General features: G+C 42.5%; 4 protein-coding genes across 11 annotated transcripts; 2 read left to right on the top strand and 2 right to left on the bottom strand.

Moving 5' to 3' along the window:
- Positions 1 to 5,415: 5,415 nt before the first annotated feature.
- Positions 5,416 to 7,718, top strand: znf185 (zinc finger protein 185 with LIM domain). Of its 2 annotated transcripts, XM_062525004.1 has the most exons (5): positions 5,416 to 5,605; positions 6,276 to 6,329; positions 6,444 to 6,521; positions 6,882 to 6,981; positions 7,116 to 7,718. In XM_062525004.1, the coding sequence occupies exons 1-5, from the start codon at positions 5,568 to 5,570 to the stop codon at positions 7,248 to 7,250; spliced, it is 405 nt and encodes a 134-aa protein (XP_062380988.1). In that variant the 5' UTR covers positions 5,416 to 5,567; the 3' UTR covers positions 7,251 to 7,718. The 2 variants fall into 2 exon arrangements, 1 of the variants encoding a protein (XP_062380988.1); XR_009936776.1 differs by lacking the exons at positions 5,416 to 5,605; positions 6,276 to 6,329; positions 6,444 to 6,521 and adding an exon at positions 6,549 to 6,677.
- A 1-nt stretch (position 7,719) lies between these two features.
- fut11 (fucosyltransferase 11 (alpha (1,3) fucosyltransferase)) lies at positions 7,720 to 10,447 on the bottom strand. The gene is made up of 4 exons (XM_062525003.1): positions 10,293 to 10,447; positions 9,378 to 10,043; positions 8,604 to 9,226; positions 7,720 to 8,450 (listed from the first exon to the last, which is right to left on the bottom strand). Exons 2-4 carry the CDS (start codon positions 10,041 to 10,043, stop codon positions 8,303 to 8,305), a joined length of 1,437 nt encoding a protein of 478 aa, XP_062380987.1. The 5' UTR covers positions 10,293 to 10,447; the 3' UTR covers positions 7,720 to 8,302.
- Positions 10,448 to 10,525: 78 nt separating this feature from the next.
- rab9b (RAB9B, member RAS oncogene family) lies at positions 10,526 to 13,344 on the top strand. 5 transcript variants are annotated; one of them, XM_062524050.1, is made up of 2 exons: positions 10,526 to 10,544; positions 12,287 to 13,344. In XM_062524050.1, the coding sequence occupies exon 2, from the start codon at positions 12,329 to 12,331 to the stop codon at positions 12,938 to 12,940; it is 612 nt and encodes a 203-aa protein (XP_062380034.1). In that variant the 5' UTR covers positions 10,526 to 10,544; positions 12,287 to 12,328; the 3' UTR covers positions 12,941 to 13,344. The 5 variants fall into 5 exon arrangements, with proteins under 5 accessions (XP_062380034.1, XP_062380032.1, XP_062380029.1 ...); XM_062524048.1 differs by lacking the exon at positions 10,526 to 10,544 and adding an exon at positions 11,110 to 11,205; XM_062524045.1 differs by lacking the exon at positions 10,526 to 10,544 and adding an exon at positions 11,245 to 11,350.
- A 2,612-nt stretch (positions 13,345 to 15,956) lies between these two features.
- plp1a (proteolipid protein 1a) lies at positions 15,957 to 22,379 on the bottom strand. Of its 3 annotated transcripts, XM_062524044.1 has the most exons (8): positions 21,875 to 22,379; positions 20,305 to 20,491; positions 19,967 to 20,123; positions 19,506 to 19,674; positions 19,132 to 19,205; positions 18,886 to 18,951; positions 18,484 to 18,527; positions 16,338 to 16,504 (listed from the first exon to the last, which is right to left on the bottom strand). In XM_062524044.1, the coding sequence occupies exons 1-8, from the start codon at positions 21,876 to 21,878 to the stop codon at positions 16,483 to 16,485; spliced, it is 723 nt and encodes a 240-aa protein (XP_062380028.1). In that variant the 5' UTR covers positions 21,879 to 22,379; the 3' UTR covers positions 16,338 to 16,482. The 3 variants fall into 3 exon arrangements, with proteins under 3 accessions (XP_062380026.1, XP_062380028.1, XP_062380027.1); XM_062524042.1 differs by lacking the exon at positions 18,484 to 18,527 and having other exon boundaries at positions 15,957 to 16,504; positions 21,875 to 22,375; XM_062524043.1 differs by lacking the exon at positions 16,338 to 16,504 and having other exon boundaries at positions 16,842 to 18,527.
- Between the last annotated feature and the right edge of the window lie 1,628 nt (positions 22,380 to 24,007).

Here is a 24,007-nt window from a genome sequence, read left to right as displayed (position 1 = left end):
TCTAACAGCTCCTGCAACTAAAGACCTTATACTCGCAACCCTTAAAAACGGTTTCAAGTTTCCAGAAAATGAATTTAACAGCAGCCTGTCCCAATCCAATTACACCTGCAAGTATAGCAGAGTAAAGAGGGTTGGTGGAGAGCGCATCATTTAAATCATTTGACATCCCCTTTGGAATGGACTAACAGGACTCTTCCCACTCAGTCTCTCTGCGGCCACATTCCTCCTCATGTCTCTGGGGGAGGCTGCAAAGTGCTGTGTAATGAGGAGCTGTGATTGGTTATCAGATAAGGAGGTGGCGCTGAGGTTTGTGCGAGTAAAAGAAAATGTCTCAGTCTTAATCTGTATTGATGAACATTTAGTCCCTGTGACCTCATACGCACTGTGGCCACGTGTGGGAAACTGTGTAATCAGTCTCCAGGATTTCCTGACTGCCTGAACTGATGCTGCTTGATTTGTTTAAAATGACTTGCCTTAATCGTTCCATTGGCCGCTCTCCTTTAAGGCAGACATAATTCCTTTGAGGATATAGGGCCTGCAAAAAGATGAGCTACAAACATCTGTTTCTTTCACTTGTATCGTTTCAGTAAATTACATTCTGAATATAACATTATGGGAGTACAGGCCGCTCTGAAAGATTTGTTCATATAACGTCTTTGTCAGCCTAAATGATGAATAATTATAAATGACATTCCCTGAAATGTTTCTCTAAATCTCACACATATTCACTACAAAAGTAGACACTTTTACAGGCCAACTCTGATAAAACACAGTTTAGTATCTCTTATTTCTAATGGGTATTCTTTTCATTCATTCATTCATTCATCCATCCATCCATTCACTTACTCATTAATTAATTCATTAATTCATAATTAATTCACTGGAAGTTCATTGAGGATATAGTCCTCATTTTTAGCTATGTCAAGATTAACAACAATTAAGCAACAACAAAAGAAATAGACAATAGTTGTAGTGAATGTAAATAAACCAAAACAAGCGATAACATTTCAGAGGTGTAAGAAGAGAAAAACACAGCTGAACATTGGTGTTGTGAAAACCTGCGTCCTCTGGTTTATTGGACCTCAGCCACTCTATAGTGTCTTTCAGGGAGAAAGGCTCAACTCAAATAAACCGTTCATGAGATTGGCTTACTCCTGAATAGTCTACATGGATCAGTTTTATGCAAGGAAGATATGGAACTGAGCTGATCAAAGTTGTTCACAGACCTATATCTTGCAAAAAGAGGCGTTATCTGCAACATGTCCCTGGAAAACTAATTATCATCTTTCACAGCTCACTAACACTTTATAGAATCTTGCTGTCTCCTTTAAAGTTGTTATATTTATTTATTTGAGGGCTAAAAGTTGAGATTGCATCATGTTAAGTTGAATGGCATGATGGGATTCATAATGAGATCAGTGGTCAGTGAGGTCATGTAACGTGACAGAGTTTGTTGACTATGCTGCTCTATAAACTTTCCACTTGAGGGCACTATAGGTCCATTACTGTAGTTCAGTTTCAATATGTGAAGGCACCTTATTGTAAAAGATCTACGTGGTTTTAATGAATGGAATTGAACAATACAATTACAAAGAAATATTGGTTGAGAGGCACCTTGTGTTTGTTCACATCTCCCCTTCCTCTGACTTTAACAAAATGCTACGGTTGCTCTTCTTGTTTGTCATGTTCCCAACTTTTAGCCTTGTGGTATAAGAGACTGAATACAGTTAAGACTCACTCATTTTAGGCCTACAACTTGTTGTTTACACACACATTTTTAAAGTTCTTTGTCTATTTTTCAAAACCCACCATTGCTCACACAATATGCAACATTCCTGAAATCTCAAATCTCTAAACTTTTGTGTGCTCAAAACTTGTTCTTCTGTCTTTCGTGGGCTGTAGGCCTATATTTCCACAAGAGTGCATCTACAGAGAGAAATTGAAATACTGAAACCAAAAATAGATTTTCCAAATAATGTGCTCTTGTGGCCAATAGGGAAAAAAGAGAGATTACGTAACAAAAACTGACGCAAAATACAAAGACCACTTCATATAGGCATGGAGTTTCGGAATTATGTTGAATTATAGAGCGTGTGCTGTTTTTGAAAAAAGTGTTTTATGAAATTGACAACTAAGTCAAAGGCTGATAATTAGTGTATGGTTTTGTATATGATGGGGGTTATGGAGTTCGAGTGACATGTTTCAAATTGTGCATGTGACAAGTAAAGACTTAGTGTGTAAGCAATTGAAGAAAAAAAACCGAGTTGAAACCTGAAATATGTTTGACGGCGTGAAACAGAAGGGATTTTAGTGACAAATGCAAATGACTGAATAAATAGTCAGTGAACCATAGCCACTGTCATAATATAACCAATGAGTGTTGGAAGCATTGCATAGGCCTATCTATAAGGGTGTTCAAGCATCACAGACAGTAAAAACAGGCAATGATAACTGAGATGAGTCGTAAACCAACACTAACTCAGCTCTGGCATAACATTTTGATTTCAGTTATGCCGTTATTGCAATCATCAGAAGATAAGATAGGAAAGAAGTAGGTATACTTTATTCATCCTGAAAGAAATGTAGTTGTCACAGCAGCAACGCCACGCAAACAAAAGCACATATAAAATCTCAAAGCCAGTGTACATTTTGCATCACATTTGAAGTTTACTGGAATCTTACTTCGATATCTTATTCCAAAGTCACACTTTTGCTTCCCAAAAGTGTGACTCTGTTGTCTTATCGGAGGATTTTTTTTTGAAGATATCTTATTCCAAAGTCACACTTTTGCTTCCCAAAAGTGTGACTCTGTTGTCTTATTGGAGGATTTTTTTTTGAAGATAGTTAGCCTGACGGAAATTTGGGCTTGCTTCCAGCTAGGTGAAGTTCCAAAAAAAGTTCAGTCACTGACTGAAAGCCTGTACAGTCAAATCCTGTTTGGTTAGCTTGATAGAGGGATGGATGGATGGATGGATGGATGGATGGATGGATGGATGGATGGATGGATAGATAGATAGATAAAAAGACAAATATGCACAATGCTTGCAAAACCTGCACATAACTCAGAAACATGCACGGAAACAATTAAACTTTAAAGACAGAGCTTTTAACATGCAAATGTGAAATCTGCATTGAGTCATGCATTTCCCCCGGCACAGAGGGGAGTCAGTGCAGATGCTCATGGGCATGGCATGGGTCACTTCCTGTGACAGGTAGTGGAGCCTGCAAGGTAGGACACACTGTTGTCTCCGTAAGTTGAACTTGAGCTCATATAACATTTCATGTTATCAATAAAATTACATTGTGTGAAAACTGGGAAGCGGAAAGAACAAGATCAGAATATAGACATAACAGTACATTAGTACGCTCCTTCAATGCACACATCAACAGTGTTTGTTGCACCTATATGGAACATTGCAAGACTACACCAAGTCCTCAGTCCAACAGAGATGAAGTCCTGCTCAGTGTTACGTCCTACGCTTACTTCAACTCCATCTTGTCTGGCATCCAAAATAAGCTCCACCAGCTCAAATGAATTCAAAACTCTGCAGCAAGGATCACACGTTCCAAATCCAAAAGCCAGATAACCCCTGTGCTCATCCAACTGACTTCCTTTTGCATACAGAATCCAATTTAAAATCATTTGCTGCTCACATAAGGCCCTACAGAATCATGCTCCCACTTCACTGACCTGCTGGAGAATTGCACCCCTCCCCGGTCACTGCGATCCTCCTCAGCAGGTCTACTCAAAACATGAGCCTCAGCACCATGGGACAGTAGTCACACTGCCCCCAAGCTCTGGGATTCACTTTCCCCCCATTAAATCAGGCACTGTGAATCCATTGCAGTCTTTCCAATAATCTGAAAATCTCATAGGCTATGGTTTTATTATATGGTTGTAAATGTGACTGTAATGTTTTATACATTTGAATTACATTTGTGTGGTGACCTTGGGTGACATGAAAGGTGTTTTTTTTAATCAAATGTATTTCCTCATCACATAAAACATTTATTTTCCAGTTATAGATTTGTAAAAAATATATAATAAACAAATCAAACAACCATACATTTGTATTTTTTTAAAACCTATTTTATGAATGGCATTTCCACAGTCAATCTGTCTATGACATAAAGCTCTTCAGATAAGCTCTTCAAACAATGGATGTCATGTTGTTTTGAATGGAGACACTTATGCTTCTCATTAATCTTCCTCTCACATCTCTAGGACAGTGTGCCAACCAGCGCTATGATGACTCCAGCAGATAATATCACCTTCACTGACACGGACCGACTCAAGGTATTGTCAGCGCAGACAAGCCGACCAGGAGACAATCTTGCTCCTCCACAGACAGACAGTCTCTTCTGTGACCTCAGTGGCTCTTTTCCTTTATTCAACCTTCTGCCTGTTCCTCTCAAAAGTTGGTGCTGACAGATTTTTCTAGCCCTCCGACACTAAAACCCAGGACGTATCGTGCTAAGATATGAGGTGGATAGAGATCAAAGAAGGTTGCTGGACAGAAGTACTCTCCTATTCCTGTTTGATGTTAACCCTGTGCGTGCGTATGTGTGTCGATGAAAGAAGAGGAACCTTCAATCGACCTCAAATGCTTCCCTGCACAAAGCATTCATCTCTGCCTCACTGCATACCTGTATTATTCATGCCCATGATGTTTTTAGTGACCCAATCTAGTTGTGCATTCCTGGATCTAGGTCAGGCACAGAGTGGAATTGGTCACTAAGAACTCTTTTCTTTGCTTCTACTGGCAATTACAGTAGAATTTCATGCTGCGTATGTCTGCGCATTGCATATGAATTTTTAACCATGAGCAGCATCTTAAGAGGATAGTGATGTGCACAGTCCCAGTCCTCATCCTCTTCATCACTGGCCACCGCCATATAGTCAGACAATATAATAGCCCAAGGAGAGACGAAGATGGAGCAGACGCATGATCCTCAGCTCATGTCTGTGGGGGCCACTGGGGCGCAGCTCCAGCTCCCGTAGCACATTCAGGTCCAGGTGCTGCCCACTGCCCACTGGGTTGAGGTCTGACCCGAGTCATCTCTTCCTGCTTCCTGTCACATTTTCCTTGTGTGTGTATGTATGTGTGTGTGTGTGTGTGTGTGTGTGTGTGTGTGTGAGTGTGTAGATGTATTTACTGCATGTGTGTGTACATACATAGATAAGGTAAATGCATTCAGGTATTGGGAGAGGTGGTAAAGATCAAGGTACCCCACCCCGGCCTACTTTCACATGATGGAATGCAGTGAAACCTGAGCAAAGGTTAAAGGGACCCGATTGACAGAGAGACCGAAGTGGTCATAAAAGAGAGACTCCACCTCTGTGACTGAAAGAATGATGGGGGTGGGTGGGGGGCAGCTCCCTCTCCCTGACACACCTGAGAGGAGTGTGGGGAGGATAGGTGTGATGGTAGTAATAGTATTGTAGTAGTAAAACTCTCAAAGGAGCGCACGAGAAGGATGTAAATTATTAAAAACATTTCCTTACTTTGTTTTAATATCAAGAGCAGTCTCCTGCTTTAAAGAATAGAAGAAACTAGCCTTGTGAAATGGAATCAATTGTGACGGAAGATATCTCCATGGAGAGGTGAGTTACCTGGTTTGCACTGTATGATAAAAGCCTTTGTTTACATCATAATCAATAACAACATCCTACAAGGTTTGGGTTAGCTTATAGTGCCTTATTTGATGCAGATTTGTTACTTGCCTGTGTGTCACAGCACAAATGGGATTAACACATTTTTTTCCCCGTGTAGGTCGCTTTGTTTGGTCTTTGTAGTTCATTAGCTGAGTCGAACGGAGCACAGATCCTCACATTACAATCTAGCATTACCCATGCATTGTTATTGGCTGGATTACACCACCCTCTTAGCACATTCCTCATTTGGGAAGAAATAAACAAAGAGTACAGTAATAGGTTATCAGATGTCCATGGACACCCACCCCAGTTTGTGCATTTCTCATAGCATTTTCTGGTACTTTTTCCTTACAGTGGTTCCTCTTACAATACAAATAATAACATATAATGAAAGAGCCTTGGGCGTTATTATAATTACAGCATTATTATCTTTGTTTTGATATATTCTGATGTTGAAGTTTAAGTTGTCGTGTTAGGAACATGAAGCCTGAGGACAAATGTAATAACATGCAATGACATGACAGTACAATGTTTACCAGGAAGAAATCTGTGGTCCTTGTGTATTCAAATCACTGCAACATTTGACTTATCTATATCTCCATTACAATATCTCCCACAGATCCTTAGAAGGCTTAGAGCAGACCTGCAAATCCCCAGTCAATGATTCAAAAAGGTATGTGAATGAAAAAAAAACTGGATTCCACTGATTGTGGAAGGGGGAATCTCAGGTCAGGTGATCAACATATAATTACTGAAGGTAATCTTGTCCTCAAACCCTTTTTTTAAGGGCCTTTGTGCTGTTGAAGGAGTATGTCAACACATCAGCGCTGTCCAAACATGAATTGAAGCATAACGTTGTGGGCAGGTAAGGGTGCAAAAGGGTAAACAGTGAGAAATAATTAACAACGCAGGTCTATTCAGATCCTCTCAGCAGATGGATGCGTTAAGGTCTTCTGGCTGTGTAGGTCGACTAGTATGTTTATGCTCGAGGGAATACACAGATGAAAATGCTTACCTGCAGGTTGTACAGCTCATTATAAAGCCACCTTTTAAGTTTAAATTGCTGCACATACTCTCAATCACAAGAAGCTCAAAGAACACTACAATTGGCAGCAGGCCAACTTTCTAATCCAGCTGTCAGGAATATAATTTCCCAACTGCTCAAGACGCTTTTGAGCTGAGTTCCAAAAGGGTAACAACAATTATTTTTCACTTTTCTCCTCAGTGAAAAGACTACTTGCACATACTGCAGAGAGCCTGTGGACACAGATGTCGTTCTCACCATTGAGGACCTCAACACATCTTGCCACCCCTCATGTTTCAAGGTACAGCCTTTGAAAAGTAAAACCCTGGGAGTCCTTTGAATAAAAATGGTATCATGACAATGAAATGCCATCACTTTAACATTACATCAGTATTTGTTTGTAAAAGAAGTAATTGTTGATGGTTTCTATTGCAGTGTGGCATATGCAGCAAGCCAATGGGAGACCTGCTCGGTAACATGTTTCTGCGTCAAGGGACAGTTCATTGTGGGAACTGCTATGCAAAAGTCAATGAAAGCAAAGGGTCAATCAAAGATCAGATACAAAAGTAGAAATGAGATACTGTACATTCAAACATCTTACATCATCACCAGAACTATCTCTTAAAGGCACACACCAAGTTTTTGAGAAATGAGCTTAGGAAGTGGGTTACACTAGTTAGCATTAAAGCTCCCTTTTAACTATAGGTGTGCATCCTTTCACCTAACTGTGGAGTGGAAGGCTAATAAGCTGCATGTTACTTTAACATTGTGAAGGAAGCCATATACACTTGAATGAGGGAATGATTTTTGTATGAGATATCTCAGACTTGTTGTCCAAAACCACTACTGTTGATCATAAAATTAATTAAGAAAATAAATGTTTGAGTTGTTATAAAAATGGACAACTCTTAAAATCATAACCTATGTTACAACATAACTATTTGTTAACGATACCTCATATCAAGTTATGATCTGTGGCCATATCACGTAGATCTTGCTATGTGAAGCACTTTGGCAACAAAATAAATATTTGTCCAAATGAAATGTGTTATATCACTTTATCTCTTTTGTTTGTCTTATAAAAACATAAAAAGCTCAGATGATTGTAAAAAAGTTGTACAAACATTACAGCATCGAATAAAACTGTTTACAGATAACGATAAAAACTGTGTGTTTTACAAGTAGTTTCATAATATTAAGTTGGTGAAGTCTGCAGTTTGGCTTCCCACTCAGAAGGCCTGTATCCTAATATATTTATGTATCTGTAGATAATATACATGCCCATTTCCTGAGAGCCAAGAGTTTGGTGGCTGTGCTTTACTGACTTAACTTTGCTCACTTACTACTCAATATCATTTTTGTTTCCCTTTTCATATAAAAGGATATTGACATTTACAATATTGTCTCTCTCCTAGTGTACATACAGTATTTGACACTTACCTAGTGTTTTAAAAAGATGCACCACTTAAATGTTTCCCGGGGACTGTGTCTAAAAGAACATCAATCAGTCACCTTTTGCATCAAAAGTCAGTAAAAAGACTTTGAGGCTTTGAAGTCTCTATGGTCACATCAGGTGGGACAAATGTTGTCTGAGTGGGCACTCTGCCACAGCTCACAGAGTCTCAGTGACCTTTCGCTCTTCTCGTTGCTATCTTCTGTATGTGATGCCACAGCAATCCAGGGTCAGACTCATTCAGTCGGATAAGAGACTCCAGACCCTCGGCCTGGTCCAAGCTCTGCCAGTAATCTTGGGGCCACATCTGGAGCCAACTGACACCACACAAACAACACACACACACACACACACACACACACACACACACACACACACACACACATTTACAATTAGCATGGGGAAAGCCACTATGTATTGGGATGAAAATAAACATTAGTGTATAGGACTAGGTCACATTATCATCTTACCCATCATTTGGATGAATATCGTCAACTTCCCCATAGCCTGGGCTGGGCAGCGGGCAGCCCATGTGGGAGTTGTTGGCCATCTTTGGTGAGGGAGGTGCGTGAAGCTCCGGGTTTTGCTGGTGGGCTTTCTCAGCTGCCAGGCGTTGGTTCTCCTGGTCACAGACGTAGCACTCAAAGCCGTTGAGATAGTTGGGCTTACTCATGTCATTGACGCCCCACTCCCGACTTTCCAGTCCTTCCAGCAGCCGCAGGTTGGTTATCTTCCTGGGAGTCTTGAACTCCAAGTAGCGCGAATACTCCGCGTCGTCGCTGTCGATGGCCATAATGAATTCCGCGAGCTTGCGAGGGCTCGGGAAGTCCTCGATGAGGATGGCGGAGTGCGAGTTGGGCAGCCAGTCGGCCACGGAGGAGGACCCTCGGTAAACGGGGACGCAGCCCTGGTGCAGTGGGCGCCACAGCTTCTCGGTCATGTAGTCTGAGCACAGGCCGTTCTCCATGGCCAGGTGGAACTTGTAGCGCGCCACGAAGCTCATGAACTCGCCGTCCTCGCCGGTGGCTGTGCTTGTGTCCTCCAGACGCTCTGGCATGTTCTTGTTGTTCAGGCACTTTCCATAGGAGTCGATCTAACAAGACAGAAGACAAGAGAGGGAGAAGGCAGATGGACTAATAAGAAATTGTGACAGAAACTTAAAACTAACTGTATAAATGGAGAAAGAAAACCTCTCACAGGTCACAAGGTCTCTACATAGTTTACTGCGCAGGAAGTGCTCTCACCTCAATGTACTTCATGAGCTCCTGGACGTAGCGGTCCCGGTCGGACGGCACGTCGCAGTGGGACTGCATGTAGAGCACTGGGGCCAGGCCGGCCCGTCTCCAGCGGTTCTTCTCCTGCAGGGACACGGCCGTGGGCTGCAGCAGGTACTCCAGCGTGGGCAGCCACTGCAGGGTGAGGGGGTAGTCCGACTCCCGCCTGAACGTGGCCGTGTAGTTGAACAGCTTGATGCCCGGGCCGTGGGAGAGGACGTAGTTGTTCATGGGCGACTCCTCGTGGAACAGTGCCCACGTCTGGTGGGGCAACCGGGGCAAGGGGGCCTCATAGGCCCGGAAGTCTGTGCCGTAGAAGATGATGGCCGCTGTGCGCTTGTACAGCTGGACCTTGCGGTTGCGCGTGACCAGACAGGAGGAGTGGTTACAGTCGATGCGCTCCGTGTCACCGGGGAAGTGGGGGAAGAGGCCAGCACTCCACCAAAGGATGATTGGCAGCTCTTTGTTGCCCCGAGAGTCATTGTTGCCAGGGCCTCGGTAAGAGCTGACTGAGGTGAACTCCATGTCAGTCAAAGCACTCTGGGGCAGGAACGCTCCATGGTCCCCAGTGTGCAACAGTTCCTGACCCCAGGATGGGAGTGAGTGAAGCAGGAACAGCAAGCTGACAACACCCATCTGGGAAACAAACGTATTTTGATCAAATGTGGAGTAGGCTAGGCCTATGCTTATGCATGCATGGATGGGCCCCCTATAATCAGTCTAAAAGGCAACGTTAAATAGACGTGAATGATTACATTTGGGAAATAGCTGATGAGTAGTTCTCTACCAACAATCAGTTAGAATAACAACAATAGCAGTTCAGTTTTGTCATGCTATTAGGAGGGGCATTCCAGAGAAGTTGTAATGCAATTTAATTAGCGTTACCTTTTGCAACAGCTCAGAACTAGGGAAGCTCCAAACCCTTCTATCTATTTAATGTACACATCGCACGTTGCATATTTGCCTCATTCGTCCGGTTTAATCATGAAAACACATGGAATTTAGATGGGCGTCTGTGACTACTCTACAGGAAAACAGTGGCGTTATTAAAGGGACGTACATTTCCGGTTCCTGGAAAGTTTGTGACAATTTCAAAATAAAAGCCCACTGTTCCACTGATCGGACAAAATGCCCCGAGTAAGTTCAGAATACAGTATGTGAAGATAAGATTTCTGAAATTAAGCCGACTATAGCTTAAGTCATTTGTATTGATTGTTTAAAGCCTATACTAATACAATTCACCCGCAGGTAGCCTACAGTTTCGCGAAAGTGCAGAAATGACTTAAAATGTGTGCAATCAAAATGTGCAACTAGCCTACTTTAATTATCTTACATTATGAAATTGGCTTGTTCAATTCACCGCACAGAAAATTCCCATATCAAAGCCAATTACAGACAATATGTTTTACACCAAATAACCAGTAGACCTCATGTTTCGACAATTTCTTAAAAAGACTTCCGACTTTATTTGTGGTTGCTTCTGAGTTCTTAATTGAAGAAAGAAATAATATAGACTTTCTTCTTAAAAACATGCTGATCCATAGCCTACTCCTGGTGATTTAAAAGTATGAAATTACGGCACGTAAGCCTAATGTCAAACTTAATGTGATAAGTAGGCCATAATCAGTCTTGCGTGACATCGTTTGTGGTCTAACGTTAAGATTAGGAATGCACCGAGAACGTGACTTGCTATCTAATTATAAGACTGATACACAGCATGTGGGGCGCTAGCCGCAAAATGAAATTAAAGAGAAAACTTTGAAGCTCGGTGTAGGCCACTGTGTAACCGATGCAGCAGGTAAACGATATCTACCCATGTGATGGGCTCTAGGACCGTGGCATCTGGGATGCGGGAGGGCGCATCCCTTGCAAGTTCATAGCATATTAAATCACAGTGGTGAGCTGGGCAAGCAAGGATTCATTATATCATGGTACAGAATGAGGTAAATTATTGGGTTGCTTTACAGTTTAATTTTGTTCTAAGTGCATGTTTTAATCCCGTTGTGTGCAAATTAGTTTTACGCGAGAAATGTCTGCTTGGTTTACATTCTGGGATTCTGTCATCACACAAACCAAGCCAGCTGCCGATAATAACAAGCTAACACGAGAGCAATGACTAGTACCGCTTTAACAGCTAACTAACGACGACTCTTTACAAAGTATGTCTCTGGTAAATTGTAATGTCTTGTGCAATTTTAATCAGTCACTACATGCGCCTTTCACGTGCGATGGAAGATTTAACATATTTCTCTGCAACTCCGAAATAATAGCTAATGTTAAGGCTTAGCCAGAAATTCGCTGAAGTCCGTTAGCTTGTCATGCGCAGATTTAGTACTTCCTGTTTCGTTGTCATCTGTCTGACTCATTGTTGTTGTTTTATTGAGAAACCTTAATATTAGAAGGGACAATTATCTCGGGAAAACATTAATGTCTTCCTAAACACAATCTTATATTTCATCTGCTTTGGAGTCTCGCGAATGAAATTAAGAATTTAGGCTACTGTGAAACCTTAAACTGGAAATGGGAACACATGTTATTTGATAGCGCACTTGTTGAAAGTTTGCAGATGATAACAAAATCGGTTATCTGTTTTATTATTTATTTATTTATTTGGCAATAGTCATTTGTCGTAGCTGACCAATCCCATGCTGTATGTGGAGAGGGTGGTCATCTTTTGAAACATGCTTGGTCATTGACCTTTTTTACAGTCTGTGGTAGGCTATAAGTAAACAAGTGGTAGCCTAGGCCTGTGTGTGTCACGTGTCATTTTAATCATTTTCTCAAGCTTTTACTGTTTAAAACATGTGGAAAAGTGGGAGTAATAAGTATTTGAATGTAATTTCATATGAGGCTGTCCTGACCGACTGTATTCCTGATAGGTTACAATAATCCATCAGTAGTCAACCAGCCAGTGGGCCAGCATGAGTGGGAAGAGCCTGCTGCTGAAGGTCATCTTGCTGGGCGACGGGGGCGTGGGCAAAAGCTCTCTGATGAACCGCTACGTGACTGACCGCTTTGACTCTCAGTCCTTCCACACCATCGGCGTGGAGTTCCTGAACCGTGACCTGGAGGTGGACGGGCGGCTGGTGACGCTGCAGATCTGGGACACGGCCGGCCAGGAGCGCTTCAAGAGCCTGCGCACGCCCTTCTACCGCGGCGCCGACTGCTGCCTGCTCACCTTCGCCGTGGACGACCTGCAGAGCTTCCAGAACCTGGGCTGCTGGAAGAAGGAGTTCATGTATTACTCGGACGTGCGCGACCCGGAGCGCTTCCCCTTCGTGGTGCTGGGCAACAAAGTGGACAAGGAGCAGGAGCGCGAGGTTGGGGCAGACGAGGCGCGGGCGTGGTGCGAGGAGAACGGCTGCTACCCGTACTTTGAGACCAGCGCCAAGGACGACACCAACGTGGGCTCGGCCTTTGAGGCAGCCGTCAGAGAGGTCATCAAAGGCGAGGACCAGATTGACCATGCCCTGCTCAGCAGCACCATTGACCTCCACGGGAACCGTAAAGCCCCCCGCTCTGGCTGCTGTTGAGTCAGCTCCACCCTGAACTGCTCTGCCTCCTGGCCTTGTGCTGTCCTGACCCGTCCTTGCTTGGTTGACCCTTGACCCCTCACCCCCGGCCTATGTTGTTTCACAGGTACAGGCGCAAGAAGCCGTTGAGGGGTTCTACTGCTAATAATAAGAGTGTAATCGAGATATGGTACTATTGCGGCACTATGGTCGTACATGCTGTTCAGTTTACATTATACATTTGCTGTCTGGTACTAAAACACATTACAGAATTCTGATGGACTCTTGTCAGTATACCGTTCAGAATTTCCAAGAGCACAGCTTGCTGCACGTCAGTTTCACATTTCAAGGTTGTAACCGGTACTTGACATGCAGTCTCCTCTCCCAGCAGTGTTACAGCTCATATTACAGTACTAAACATGGCTGACAAACAAACATACATCTGCATAAAACTACTTACTATTCAGTTCTGTGTCTAACTAAGAAAAGTCAGAGAAGACATTAAATTATTGTCCAAGTCTAAAGTGTATGGGTACAAAGGGAATGTATGTTTTTTTTTTGGAAAGGGATAGACATTAGGGTTTCTCTTTACGACATGGATTTTACACAGGTACATGTTGGTAGCGTCACTTCTTTCTTCCTCTTTTTGTTACAGTGATCTTTAAACCTTTACAGTTTTGTGTACTCTCTTTTACTGGGTTGTTTTTGTTACTGATGGCACAACCTGTTCACTTCTGCAGTGTGCTGTGTATGAACTGGTTCATAAAACCTGTGATGCAGGGTATTTGTCCCATGTCACTATGACAACAGATAGGGTGCCCTACAACAGCTGACTCGTTTCGCTCCTTTAATTATTGCATGGCTTTTGAAATACCTTCAAAGTGACAGGAATCAATTGCAAGTTTATGGAACCCTGGAGGTATCATTGCAAGATATTCTTGGTGTATCAGAAAACGTGTAGTCATTTTAATGAATTGAGCTCACATTTGACTAAATTGTGCGCTCAATTTAGTAAATCGTGCGCATATTTTACTAAATCGTGCACATGTTTTACTAAATAGTGCACTCATTGTAGTAAATTGTGCTCTCATTTTAATTTTTGTAAAATGAACTAAGTTGTGCACACAATCTAGTAAAATGAGTGCACAATTCACTGAAAGGGTGCATATTCTATTGATATACAGAAATATCTTGCAATGACCCCTCCTGGGTTCCATATAGTCCCATCTCAAGTCTCATCAAAAAAAAGAAAGTATGAGCCTTGGTCCATATTACACCGAACCATCTGTGTCTCCTCTATGCTGTCTTGTGCCTTGGCAAGGCCGTTTGAGAACATTCCAGTCTCTGAATCCATAACACAGATCTAGTCTGGACTTGTTACACCTACTTGTATGCAAAGTCAGTGGAGCTGAGTGCATGCCTTTGATCTTTTTGTTTGTTGTCTGTTTGTTTTTAACTGACAATTCTGTTCATTTTGATTGGTATCTGAAATTTCAGTGTCTTGATCTGTTCATCCTCAAGCCAAAAAGGCATCCGTCCTTCGATATACCTGATTTAAAAGGTATTATATCTCCATCACTCTGCTGCATAGTCTGGAATAGATTTCCGCAATCTAGAATGATTTCAATATTGGGATATTATTGTTTTATGTTCGATCTTACATTTCTGAGTGGAGAATTGTTTTGTGTGCTCTGTTACAGTGTAGAACCATAATACGTTTTGCCGCAACGCCTATACACTAGAGATTGTTTCCATTCTTGCTCACATCTGCATGATGTCTTATTTGATGTGGCTGTGATATGTCCGTTCCATTGATTTTCTTTCCCTGCTTATCTTTTTGTCTGAATCTTAAGTGTTGCAAATGAAAGGTACACTGTGAATAGGAAACGACAACACTGTACAACACTGTGTTACTTCCACTGTAATATTGTGGTATGAACTTTCTTTACAGTATTTAATGATTTTGTATGATATTCTCACAGTCTGGTACGAAATGTTAGCAACAGCTGGTATCTGTATGAATGCAAAACTGATGGCGCTTTGATGTTACTTGTCTTATCTCACTGTTTTATGTGTTACATTCCCGAGGGCTTGCTAAATTAATCCCTCTAGGGGAGTGCTGATTGTCTATCAAACTTTGTTAAAATATTTAAAGTCAGTGGGCATCAATTAATAAACAAAGCTGCAGCTTGCCTTATGCTCAGTCAATACTTGGATGAGAGTTATAGCATGCTGCCTGTATTGGTACTCTTACCAGAAAGGTGCCCACAAAATTCAATGGCTTTTCCTCATTGGAAAACTTTGGTGCCCGAAGGGCTCTCTGGATATTACATTTTGTTTTCAAAACAGTGAGAAGAGGATATTTGTCATTGAAGTCCTTATGGGTATCAAAGTTGGATCATATTTCTGTTTCGAATCATTGGTCTGTGCATTATGTTTGTTTATCACTGCACCAGTCATGAATTTTTAAGTGATGCCAAAATCTGATTTTCAGAGGGCTAGACTGCATAGAATGTAAGCAGTGGCAGTTTGTGCAAACTTGCTGGAGTGTTCTGGCAAGCAGGTGGCTGATTCACATAGCAATGGGCATTCATTCGTAAGTACTGCACTAACTGACACTGGACAAAACCACAGTTTCCTACGCCACAGTGTGTTGCACTAGTAGATGCTTTGAACTGAGAAGAAATTGTTTAATGGTCCCTGAAAAAATGGTTGGAAAGCGCCTCGTGTATCCAACCTTCAACCTCCAACCTTCGCCATCTCCAATCATCTCTTCAGTTGCACTAAGGAGGTCAGGACTGGCTTTGTTTACAAACCTTACTAATTTAGTGGTGAATATCCAGTGGCAATGCTCTAAATAAATCATGCAGAATACCAAACAAAAGATGCCTTCTGAGTGATCTCTTTTCAGGATGGATAAGAAAAATGCCACTTTGGAGATGTTTTTCTTTTTTTCAACCATAGTCTGACCACTGTGGTAACTTTAGTTCATGATAAAAGTAAAGAATACATTTAAAAAATACAGTGCTTGTGGGTATGTGATCACTAGTTGTTTATAGCCATATTAAGTTACAATAACTAACAGAAACACACTGAATTGAAACAAGTAGACAACTCCAAATAATCTGATATATGCTTTACAACTAGATTTCATAGAAGAAAGGGGTTTCAGTTTATCCTTAAATTCTATCCCATAACAAAAATAATAGAGGCACCCCAAAACACTTTGACACATTGCAAAAAATTATTATATAATTTGTCTCGACTTCATCTGGGTTGTCACAATATGCTACCTTAGAGAAAATATTTAGCTAATCTAACACAATTATGTTTCTAAACTCAGCTGTTCAGTTCTATGCAGTATAGTGTTGGCTCCTTCCCTGTTCTTTGGGTGATGGGAGTGAGGCAGCTGTTGCTTGGTTACATGTCCAGTGTGGACGGGGCGTAGGGCGAGCAGAGGTTCCCGTTGCGGTCCTTCAGCAGGTTCCCAAACAGGGCGAGCTGGTTGCTCTCCTTCCTGTGCTGGTCCTGCTGGCGCCTCCTCAGCAGCACCTGAGTCACCGTCAGGTGTGTGGAGTAGTGAACCTGCAGGGGCGAGAGGAGGCGGCTACACACCTGCACCTGAGGGTGACATGGCGGCGAGGCGTGTACACACAGAACCCTACTACCATAAATCTGTAGCCATGCATGACCTGACATGACCCGACAGGACAGGACTTCCTATTGAAAACATACACATTTCTAAGATGTAAAAAATAGGGGAAAAAGTCTCTGCACACTTGGATCCATGCAAAAAAGTGTCTTTACTTATACCAAGCTTTCGGTCCTTAGACCTTCATCAGGCAACCTGCACTGTGCAATGCCCTGATGAAGGTCTAAGGACCGAAAGCTTGGTATAAGTAAAGACACTTTTTTGCATGGATCCAAGTGTGCAGAGACTTTTTTCCCTATATCTTACAGACGTTTTTCTGGCACCTTGGCTTTGGAGAGTGCGGTGTACAACCCTAGAAGATGTAAAAAATAAAAGTTCTCCACTACAGTCAACAGGTTAGAAAATGTAACCTGTGCTGTTGGACAAAGTATGTGTCAAATAGGCCATCTATATCATCTAGCTATAATTCCAACAAATATTGTTAGTAATGGACATCAAAATACTCACAGGAATATAACTTACATTTTTCTGTAAGCAATAATTACACATTGGTCTTAGGTAAGAGAAGACATGTTATACAATAACTACTAATTTTTCACTTGACAGTTACTGATCAAGACCATGCAGATCCACTCCACTCAGATGACATCACATTTGCATAAAGAGATGGCATTTGGCAAAAACTAGGAGGAGTCTACGCGCACATACCACCCGCAGTTCTGCAGAAACATCTAGCCATCTTCTTGTTACATATTCACACCATTCCCTTTTTAAACGAAGGCTACTTCTCATCTTAAAAAGCAAACATCCAGGCTCAGAATAATAACCATTCTACCCTTTTTTCACTCATGCATTGTTGGAAACCATTATGAACATCTGACTCCCCAAGACATCTGGCTGCCATGTCAGACAAAGACAGAGCCCACCCCAACTATTTGACTCCATTGCCGTGCCTACCACCGGAGAGGGGCTGTTCTTGAGCCATGCGCCCGTCACATAAGGGTTCTATTCAAGCAGCTGAACCATTTCAGCCCCTCTTTGTGCGCACAGGCTCTCCTCTGACATGTAAAATGACCCCTTGCATGGGGCATAGTGACAGGTTTGCGGTAGAGCGCCCCCCTGATTGGTCCCCTGTCTGAGAAGGCTCTGCTCTATTGTGAGAACCTTTCAACTGCCCACCAAAAGGACTGTGAGAAAGAGGCACTGGGGTCACAGCAAGACTGCAAGTACTAGTTTTGTCTGACTCCATGGCAACCAGATGTAGGTAATGGTATTCAGACTACCCATCGTCATCTCCAGTGCTACATGTTTGAAGGCCTCTGTAGCAAATTTTCAGTACGTCATATCAACATTTTTGGGGGCAACGAGTCTACTCGTTAAGGTCACAGCTTATCGCAACGATAAAAAAAATAATAAAAACACAGGGTTGGGTTATGAAAGACAAAAGAAATCTAAGCAAAAACAGCAAAAGGCTGATGCAGTGACCAACATTTGGCAATAACATTTGAGACTGGCCTGAACAAGCAAACAGTGCCAGTGTAAAACATAATCAATCACAAAAATAAGGTTTAGGTCCTCTTTCCAAAAACATCACACAGCAACATTTACAAAAACATACATTTAAGTCCAAGTTTTTCCTCATGGTCTTCCTCAACTGCCATAACAGTGCTACCGTGAGTGAGAAATCTGACCCAGTGATAAAGTACAGAAGTGTAGATCCTACAGCTTTGCACTTGCTGAAAAATGAAAATGGGCATCTTTAGCAACCAGCCCAGTCTAAGAAGAAGTTCACAAAGTCCAGTGTTGTTTTGGAAGTGTGCGCCTTGACGTGCATTGTTCATAGCAGTGGAAGGACAGAGAGGAGAGGAGGACAGTCTAACACCGTGGACTTATGCCCTTTCTCCCCAAGTACCTCAGCACTGCAAAGTTATAGGTGGTGGAAACCATATAGGTCAGCTGGTGAGAGAGACAAAGAGAAAGAGAGAGAGACAGATATAAACACCAGAGAGAAGACACCAGAGCTTCAGTATACGCAAAAAAACCCATAAGGTCAAATTCAGATTCACACACACACACGTCATGACATTATGCTACTGAGGAAAAATGTTCCCCACACTTTGCAGCTGGTTGAAAGCAAAGACGCTTCTCAGCTGGTTGAGTCAGACTGTCAGGGCCAGTGGGGAACAGATGGGCCACAGTCTGAGCGTGCATAACTAATGGCGAGCTGGATTCCTCGACTCCTACTACAAGTTGCTCGTAGGGCCACGGCTCCATTGTGTTCCGTGAGAGGCTGCGCCCCAAGCTGTGTACTCACCAGAGCCAGCAGTGTGATCCCGGCGCCCGCAAACGCTGCTATGTACAGGTCATAGGTCAGGAAGAACTGTGAGACGAGAGGGGAGAAAATACAGTGCCTGAGCAAAGGGCGACTGAAGCCAGAAGGAAGGGGGGAGAGTGGTTTCTTTTTTTGGTGTCACTTTCATTTGTGGCAGGCTTTTGATGGAGGTCCCCATGGACTCACTTGGGAGGTCGAGACTCACACATAGCCTTAGGCTGAGCTTACCTCTCTTGTTTTGCACACGTTTGACAGGGTCATTCCACAGGCTTTCCCCGGAATAGCATTCCATGGTAGCAACCCTAAGGGAGACAAGAAACAAGAACTGTTTGATTTTTCTTTTTTTTTTTTTCTCGTCAGAGCAAGTGTTAGCAGACGAATAGAAGTGGATGCCCCGGATCTATAAGAAGTGATGAAATTACTTGCAATACTCCTCCACAGGGGTTTGGTTTAACAGACAGGGCCTAGGACAGAGCTACATTCCACCTCCACTGTGCAATTTTGAATATGAGTCTTGACTGTGAATCCGTGGGGGAATATATCTTTTTATACCCACAACACTTGATCTGACTGAACTTCCGCACACATTCTAGGGCACTAACCATACTGTCTGGCGTCGATACACAGCTGGTTGATGCTTGTTGGTGTCTCAGTCAGATCATCGATCGTGTGGCAGGTGGCATCCATGTTGTAGAAGAAGTACACTGGCAGTGCTGACAAGGCAAAGACTAGCAGCCAGACGACAGCCAGGATGTATGTGACCGCAATGAACTGTGAATGGATGTAAGAGGAGTCCATTGTAAGATTCAAAGACATCATAATTATTTAGGAATATTTGTTTGTGTGTTTATTTTTTTAGCTTTTTCTTGATTCAGACAAAGAATGTTTCCATAAAAACTGAGAGGGAGACAAAAGTATAGGGAAATGAATGGTTCCATGAAAGTGCAAGTCATGCTCCTTAATCAGACAACCTCCGTGTGCACCGTGCTTGCGTGAGACAGGAAGTCTCTTTGAGGCTCCATGTCCCTGAACTGTAACGTCATGCCAGAGCTGCTGATCCTACCGTGGAGCTGAGGCAGCGGCCGCAGACGGTGCTCCTGAACTCGCCGAAGGTCTGCCTCATGGCACTGGTGGTGTAGAAGCCCTCGGCCAGCAGCACTATGCAGTAGAGGAAGAAGAAGGAGGCCAGGCCGTAGATGATGTATTGGAAGTACTGAATACTGAAGGGGAGGAACACAAAGAGTTGTTAGTGATACAGAACTCTATGGAAGTAACCGTGTGAACACAATTTTAAACTAAACTGAAATTTGAATGTGATCTAAATAGTTAGGACTGGGTGGGTCACTGTCAAAGATTCCGATGTCAGGGACCAGCTGTGGAGACACTGGACTGGATACTCACAGATATGCTAGGGTAATGTAGTCTTGCAGGTTGCGGGCAAAGTAGGTTTCTATGAGCCTCTCAGTCTCGGTGAGAGCCTGGTGTCCACAGCCACAGAATAGGGCGATGCCAGAGAAGCACAGCAAGGTTGCCACCAGGGAGGCATAGGGCACTCCACCAAGGCATCGCATGCAGCATTCATGAACACCTAAGAAAGATAAAAAATGTAAAAAAACCCACTATGATTCAATGCACAGATTACCATATATTACGGTGAAACACACTGTCCAAGAAGGATCTGGGGATTTCTGGTGCAGGAACATTATGATTTGTGCTCACCACCTGATCACACAGAGCGTTCTCAAGTCCATTAGGGTGCATGACTAAGAGAGCAGGTGTATAAAAAGACACAACAGCCTCCACATCGACCACTTTACTGGAGGCACGGAGTTATGAAAGAAAAGGGGGAAAAAAGAGCTTTTTCTCCTGCGGGTCTGAGTGCTTGTCTGTGCCGTCTCAGCAGGCGTGCTGCCTCAGAAAGTCATGTGCGGACTGAATCTGAGCGCTGGGGCAAGACGGGTCGGCCTGTACCAACTCCAGATCAGCTCCACTGTCCATTCAAGGCCTGTGCCTCGAAGAGAGTGTGAGAAAAGAAGGAGGTCCTGCAAGCTCCCTGACAGAGAGAGAGAGAGAGAGAGAGAGACAGAGAGAGGCTCCTTTTGTGACTTCATGGACAATAGTCTTTGTCCCACTGCAGAGAGGGGACACAAGGGCCAGCAGTGTCAAGCAAACAAAAGGCAAGAGCCACCTCAATGTCTCATGCGGGCCAGTGTATATCCACGCCTGATCTCAGAGGGGGTGGGATGGGAGTCAGCAGCCAGGGAAAGGGATAGTAGACCATGGCATGGGTGGTGGAGAAAACGCACACTGTGGCGTCAGACACCAGCTTGCTGGAGCAGTACACATTTTAGGGGCTGGTGCCAGTATAGCTGACAACAGAGCCATAAATCAAAAAGAAAATAAGGGTCTATTGAAAGGCATTTATATAACACCTTGCATATAACGAGACATGACAAATAAATAAAAATCACATTGCAATTCATACGAATGTATTTACCCAATAATTTAGAACTACTAAAACATATTTGGTGACAATGATGAGGGTTACAGTTACTACAGCTACAAAATGTCAACCATTCAACCACAAAATGGCAATTAACACAGATAATCAAAATATCTAGGGTACACCATGCTTTCCTTACATTTTGGGGTAACTGTAAGTCAAAATTAAATTTGGGAGAGGGTGGGGCAACAAGTTGTCCCACAATTCACTGTTGGATGATTACACAGTTTCTTTTTTTTAAGTTACATTGTAACAGGTGAAACAGGATCCTCAGCACATTGCATTTTGAACAATTTGAACATTATATTACAAGGCTACTTTGAAACAAAGTTATGGAACTGAAATAAACAGTCCAATCATATATCTTTGAAGAGTTTACTCTTGGATCAAACACACATTTTTATTTAAATAAAATCCCCGTTTAATTAATCTCGGTGATGCTGAGGCAGTGGACATCATTAAACTTACCCATCTCGAGGACGTCTGTTGGGCTTGTTCACCAACACAGCGCCTGATCCAACGATATCGTGTGCGATTTCTCTGCTGTTCCCCCGTTTATCAATCTGACTCCTTGCTCTGCTTCCTCAACAATGAACAGATTCGTTGGTGCCTCAAAGTCGAGGCTTGAAGAAACAATGTGGCTTTTGAATGTGCTGCTGGCCCACACCACAGCGGCCTGAGTTCAAGTCGGCGAATAATGAAGGGTCAAGGTTCCTCACGCCTTGAGAAATTAACTTGGTTCACCTCATTGTTAGCGGCGTAGCCTTCATATGCACCACTGGAAGGGCAATTTTCTAGCATATAGTGCAAAAAGAAACGATCAAATATTACGAAGTTTTTGGTGCTGCCGAATCATATTCAGTTCTTTTATAGGCCTCCAAAACAGTGCGATATTAACATGTGAGTGCACGCGACTTTAATAAGATTCTGTTGACGATAAATGTTCCAAATGGTTTAACATTAGTTTAGTAGCCTATGGCAACTTTATGAGAATTTCTTAAGTACGTGAGAGTAGGCCTACAGCACCATTTTCAGAAACATTCTCAACTGGCTCCCCCTGACAATAATCTGTTCATCAATGCTAATTCAACATGCATACGATGGCTGATTAATTGTACCAACAATACCCTCATCACTTATATCCACTGCGTGATAAATGTCTGTCTGTCTGCCCATGGAAATGTTTCAAGTAAAGGGTAGCCCAATTGTTATGAAGTCCCGAATGACTCGCCTGTGCCTTGGGTGATGGAATAAGCTTGTGGCATTGGTGTGGCAGCTCAAGACCATGCGTAGGCCCATACCCTGATACCTGGCCAAAGCTGAGGTGCTGAGGTCAGATGCACGTGTAAGGGCTTTTAATTGCAATATAGGCCTACTGTAGGCTTGTTTACAAGAAAGTAGGCTACCCTAACTATGATAAGGCCATCTTCAAACTATAATGGTTAGAGTTGACAGTTGAGATATACATTTGTTTCTCCTTTGTAGGCTATTTGTTTTCTTACAACATGCCCATGCATGAAATGGGCAAATGCTCTGAATAATTGTGCATGTTTTTGGCAAAGGAGTGCTGTTCGACATGTAAAACTATTTTCTTATTGTGTGTAATGTGATAGATAACGTTATATAGTTTTGAATTAAGTATTTGCTTTTGCAAGATATTTGGTTTTCTGTGTAGTTTTGAGAGACGCAGTTTCAGAAACTGCATTGTGCAATGTCAGAAGAGTAATGCATGTCATGTCATTCTTAAACACCAGGTGGCAGTCTTCTCCACTGTGCTTGATTGGTGGGATTTCTGTTAACAAGAATACATATTTTCAAAGAAAGCTCAATTAACTGGTGGTGGCATAGTAAAGTTATTTGAAGAAAATAATGTACATATTTCAATCTATCTGACATTGTAATATTTTTCTTGAATCAAACATTTACAAAGAAAGTATATTAGCCACAGCAGCTTTGTTGAGAATGTATTGTGACTGGCTTGTTTGATACTTCTGAAGTGATAATTGCCACATTGCTTGAATGAACACAAACATTGACAATGGACCTGAAAATTTTGCCAAGGGCATGGGAAAGCTAAACCACTTTCCCCACAAGTTTCTACATGGAATATTCGCTCACTCACATAGGAGTAGCCTGAAGTGTTTTATGCTTGAGTGAAGTGAGTGAATGCTCCACGGAAGGCTGTTCAGGACAGGTAGGCTACCTCATTTGTTTCCGGTGGAGCGTTAGCTGTATTGTACAAGTGCATCTTCTGTTATATTTTGCTCCTTGCATGTTCGAATCGCTCCAACACTGAAGATATAGGTTTGCCCATAACACGTTTAACAAATGCAAAGCATTTCGTAATGTGCTGCTTCTAAGTGCAACAACCATAATTGCAGCAGGTTCAAACACACAGCTCCAACAGAAACAAATGAGGTATTTGCACACCCTGCCGTCCATAGGCCTATTCCTACTCCATTCTAAAACCAAATCCCACTGTTGTGTTAACCTGATGACAGCTATGGAAATAATAGATAGAGCAAGTTCACTTGTAATTGGCCATATATCACATTAAGCTGTACTCTTAGCTACTTTCAAATGGTTAAATTATTAATTTAA

The sequence above is a fragment of the Sardina pilchardus genome, chromosome 21 (genome assembly GCF_963854185.1).
Source record: "Sardina pilchardus chromosome 21, fSarPil1.1, whole genome shotgun sequence".
Classification (NCBI taxonomy): domain Eukaryota; kingdom Metazoa; phylum Chordata; class Actinopteri; order Clupeiformes; family Clupeidae; genus Sardina; species Sardina pilchardus.
The sequence above is the reverse complement of the archived record's forward strand: the minus strand, read 5'-3'. Positions and strand labels throughout refer to the sequence as shown.

Bases quoted from the DNA above. Each gene is read 5' to 3' on its own strand.
- znf185 (XM_062525004.1), top strand. From the start codon at position 5,568: ATGGAATCAATTGTGACGGAAGATATCTCCATGGAGAG. The intron at 5,606-6,275 runs GTGAGTTACCTG...TATCTCCCACAG, and splicing joins GAAGATATCTCCATGGAGAG to ATCCTTAGAAGGCTTAGAGC. The intron at 6,982-7,115 runs GTACAGCCTTTG...TTTCTATTGCAG, and splicing joins GCCACCCCTCATGTTTCAAG to TGTGGCATATGCAGCAAGCC.
- rab9b (XM_062524050.1), top strand. From the start codon at position 12,329: ATGAGTGGGAAGAGCCTGCTGCTGAAGGTCATCTTGCTGGGCGACGGG.
- plp1a (XM_062524042.1), bottom strand. The intron at 20,124-20,304 runs GTGAGTATCCAG...CCTCCCCTTCAG, and splicing joins TACATTACCCTAGCATATCT to TATTCAGTACTTCCAATACA. The intron at 18,952-19,131 runs GTAAGCTCAGCC...CTCGTCTCACAG, and splicing joins ACGTGTGCAAAACAAGAGAG to TTCTTCCTGACCTATGACCT.
- fut11 (XM_062525003.1), bottom strand. From the start codon at position 10,043: ATGGGTGTTGTCAGCTTGCTGTTCCTGCTTCACTCACTCCCATCCTGG. The intron at 9,227-9,377 runs GTGAGAGCACTT...CTGTCTTGTTAG, and splicing joins AGCTCATGAAGTACATTGAG to ATCGACTCCTATGGAAAGTG. The intron at 8,451-8,603 runs GTAAGATGATAA...GTGTGGTGTCAG, and splicing joins GATATTCATCCAAATGATGG to TTGGCTCCAGATGTGGCCCC.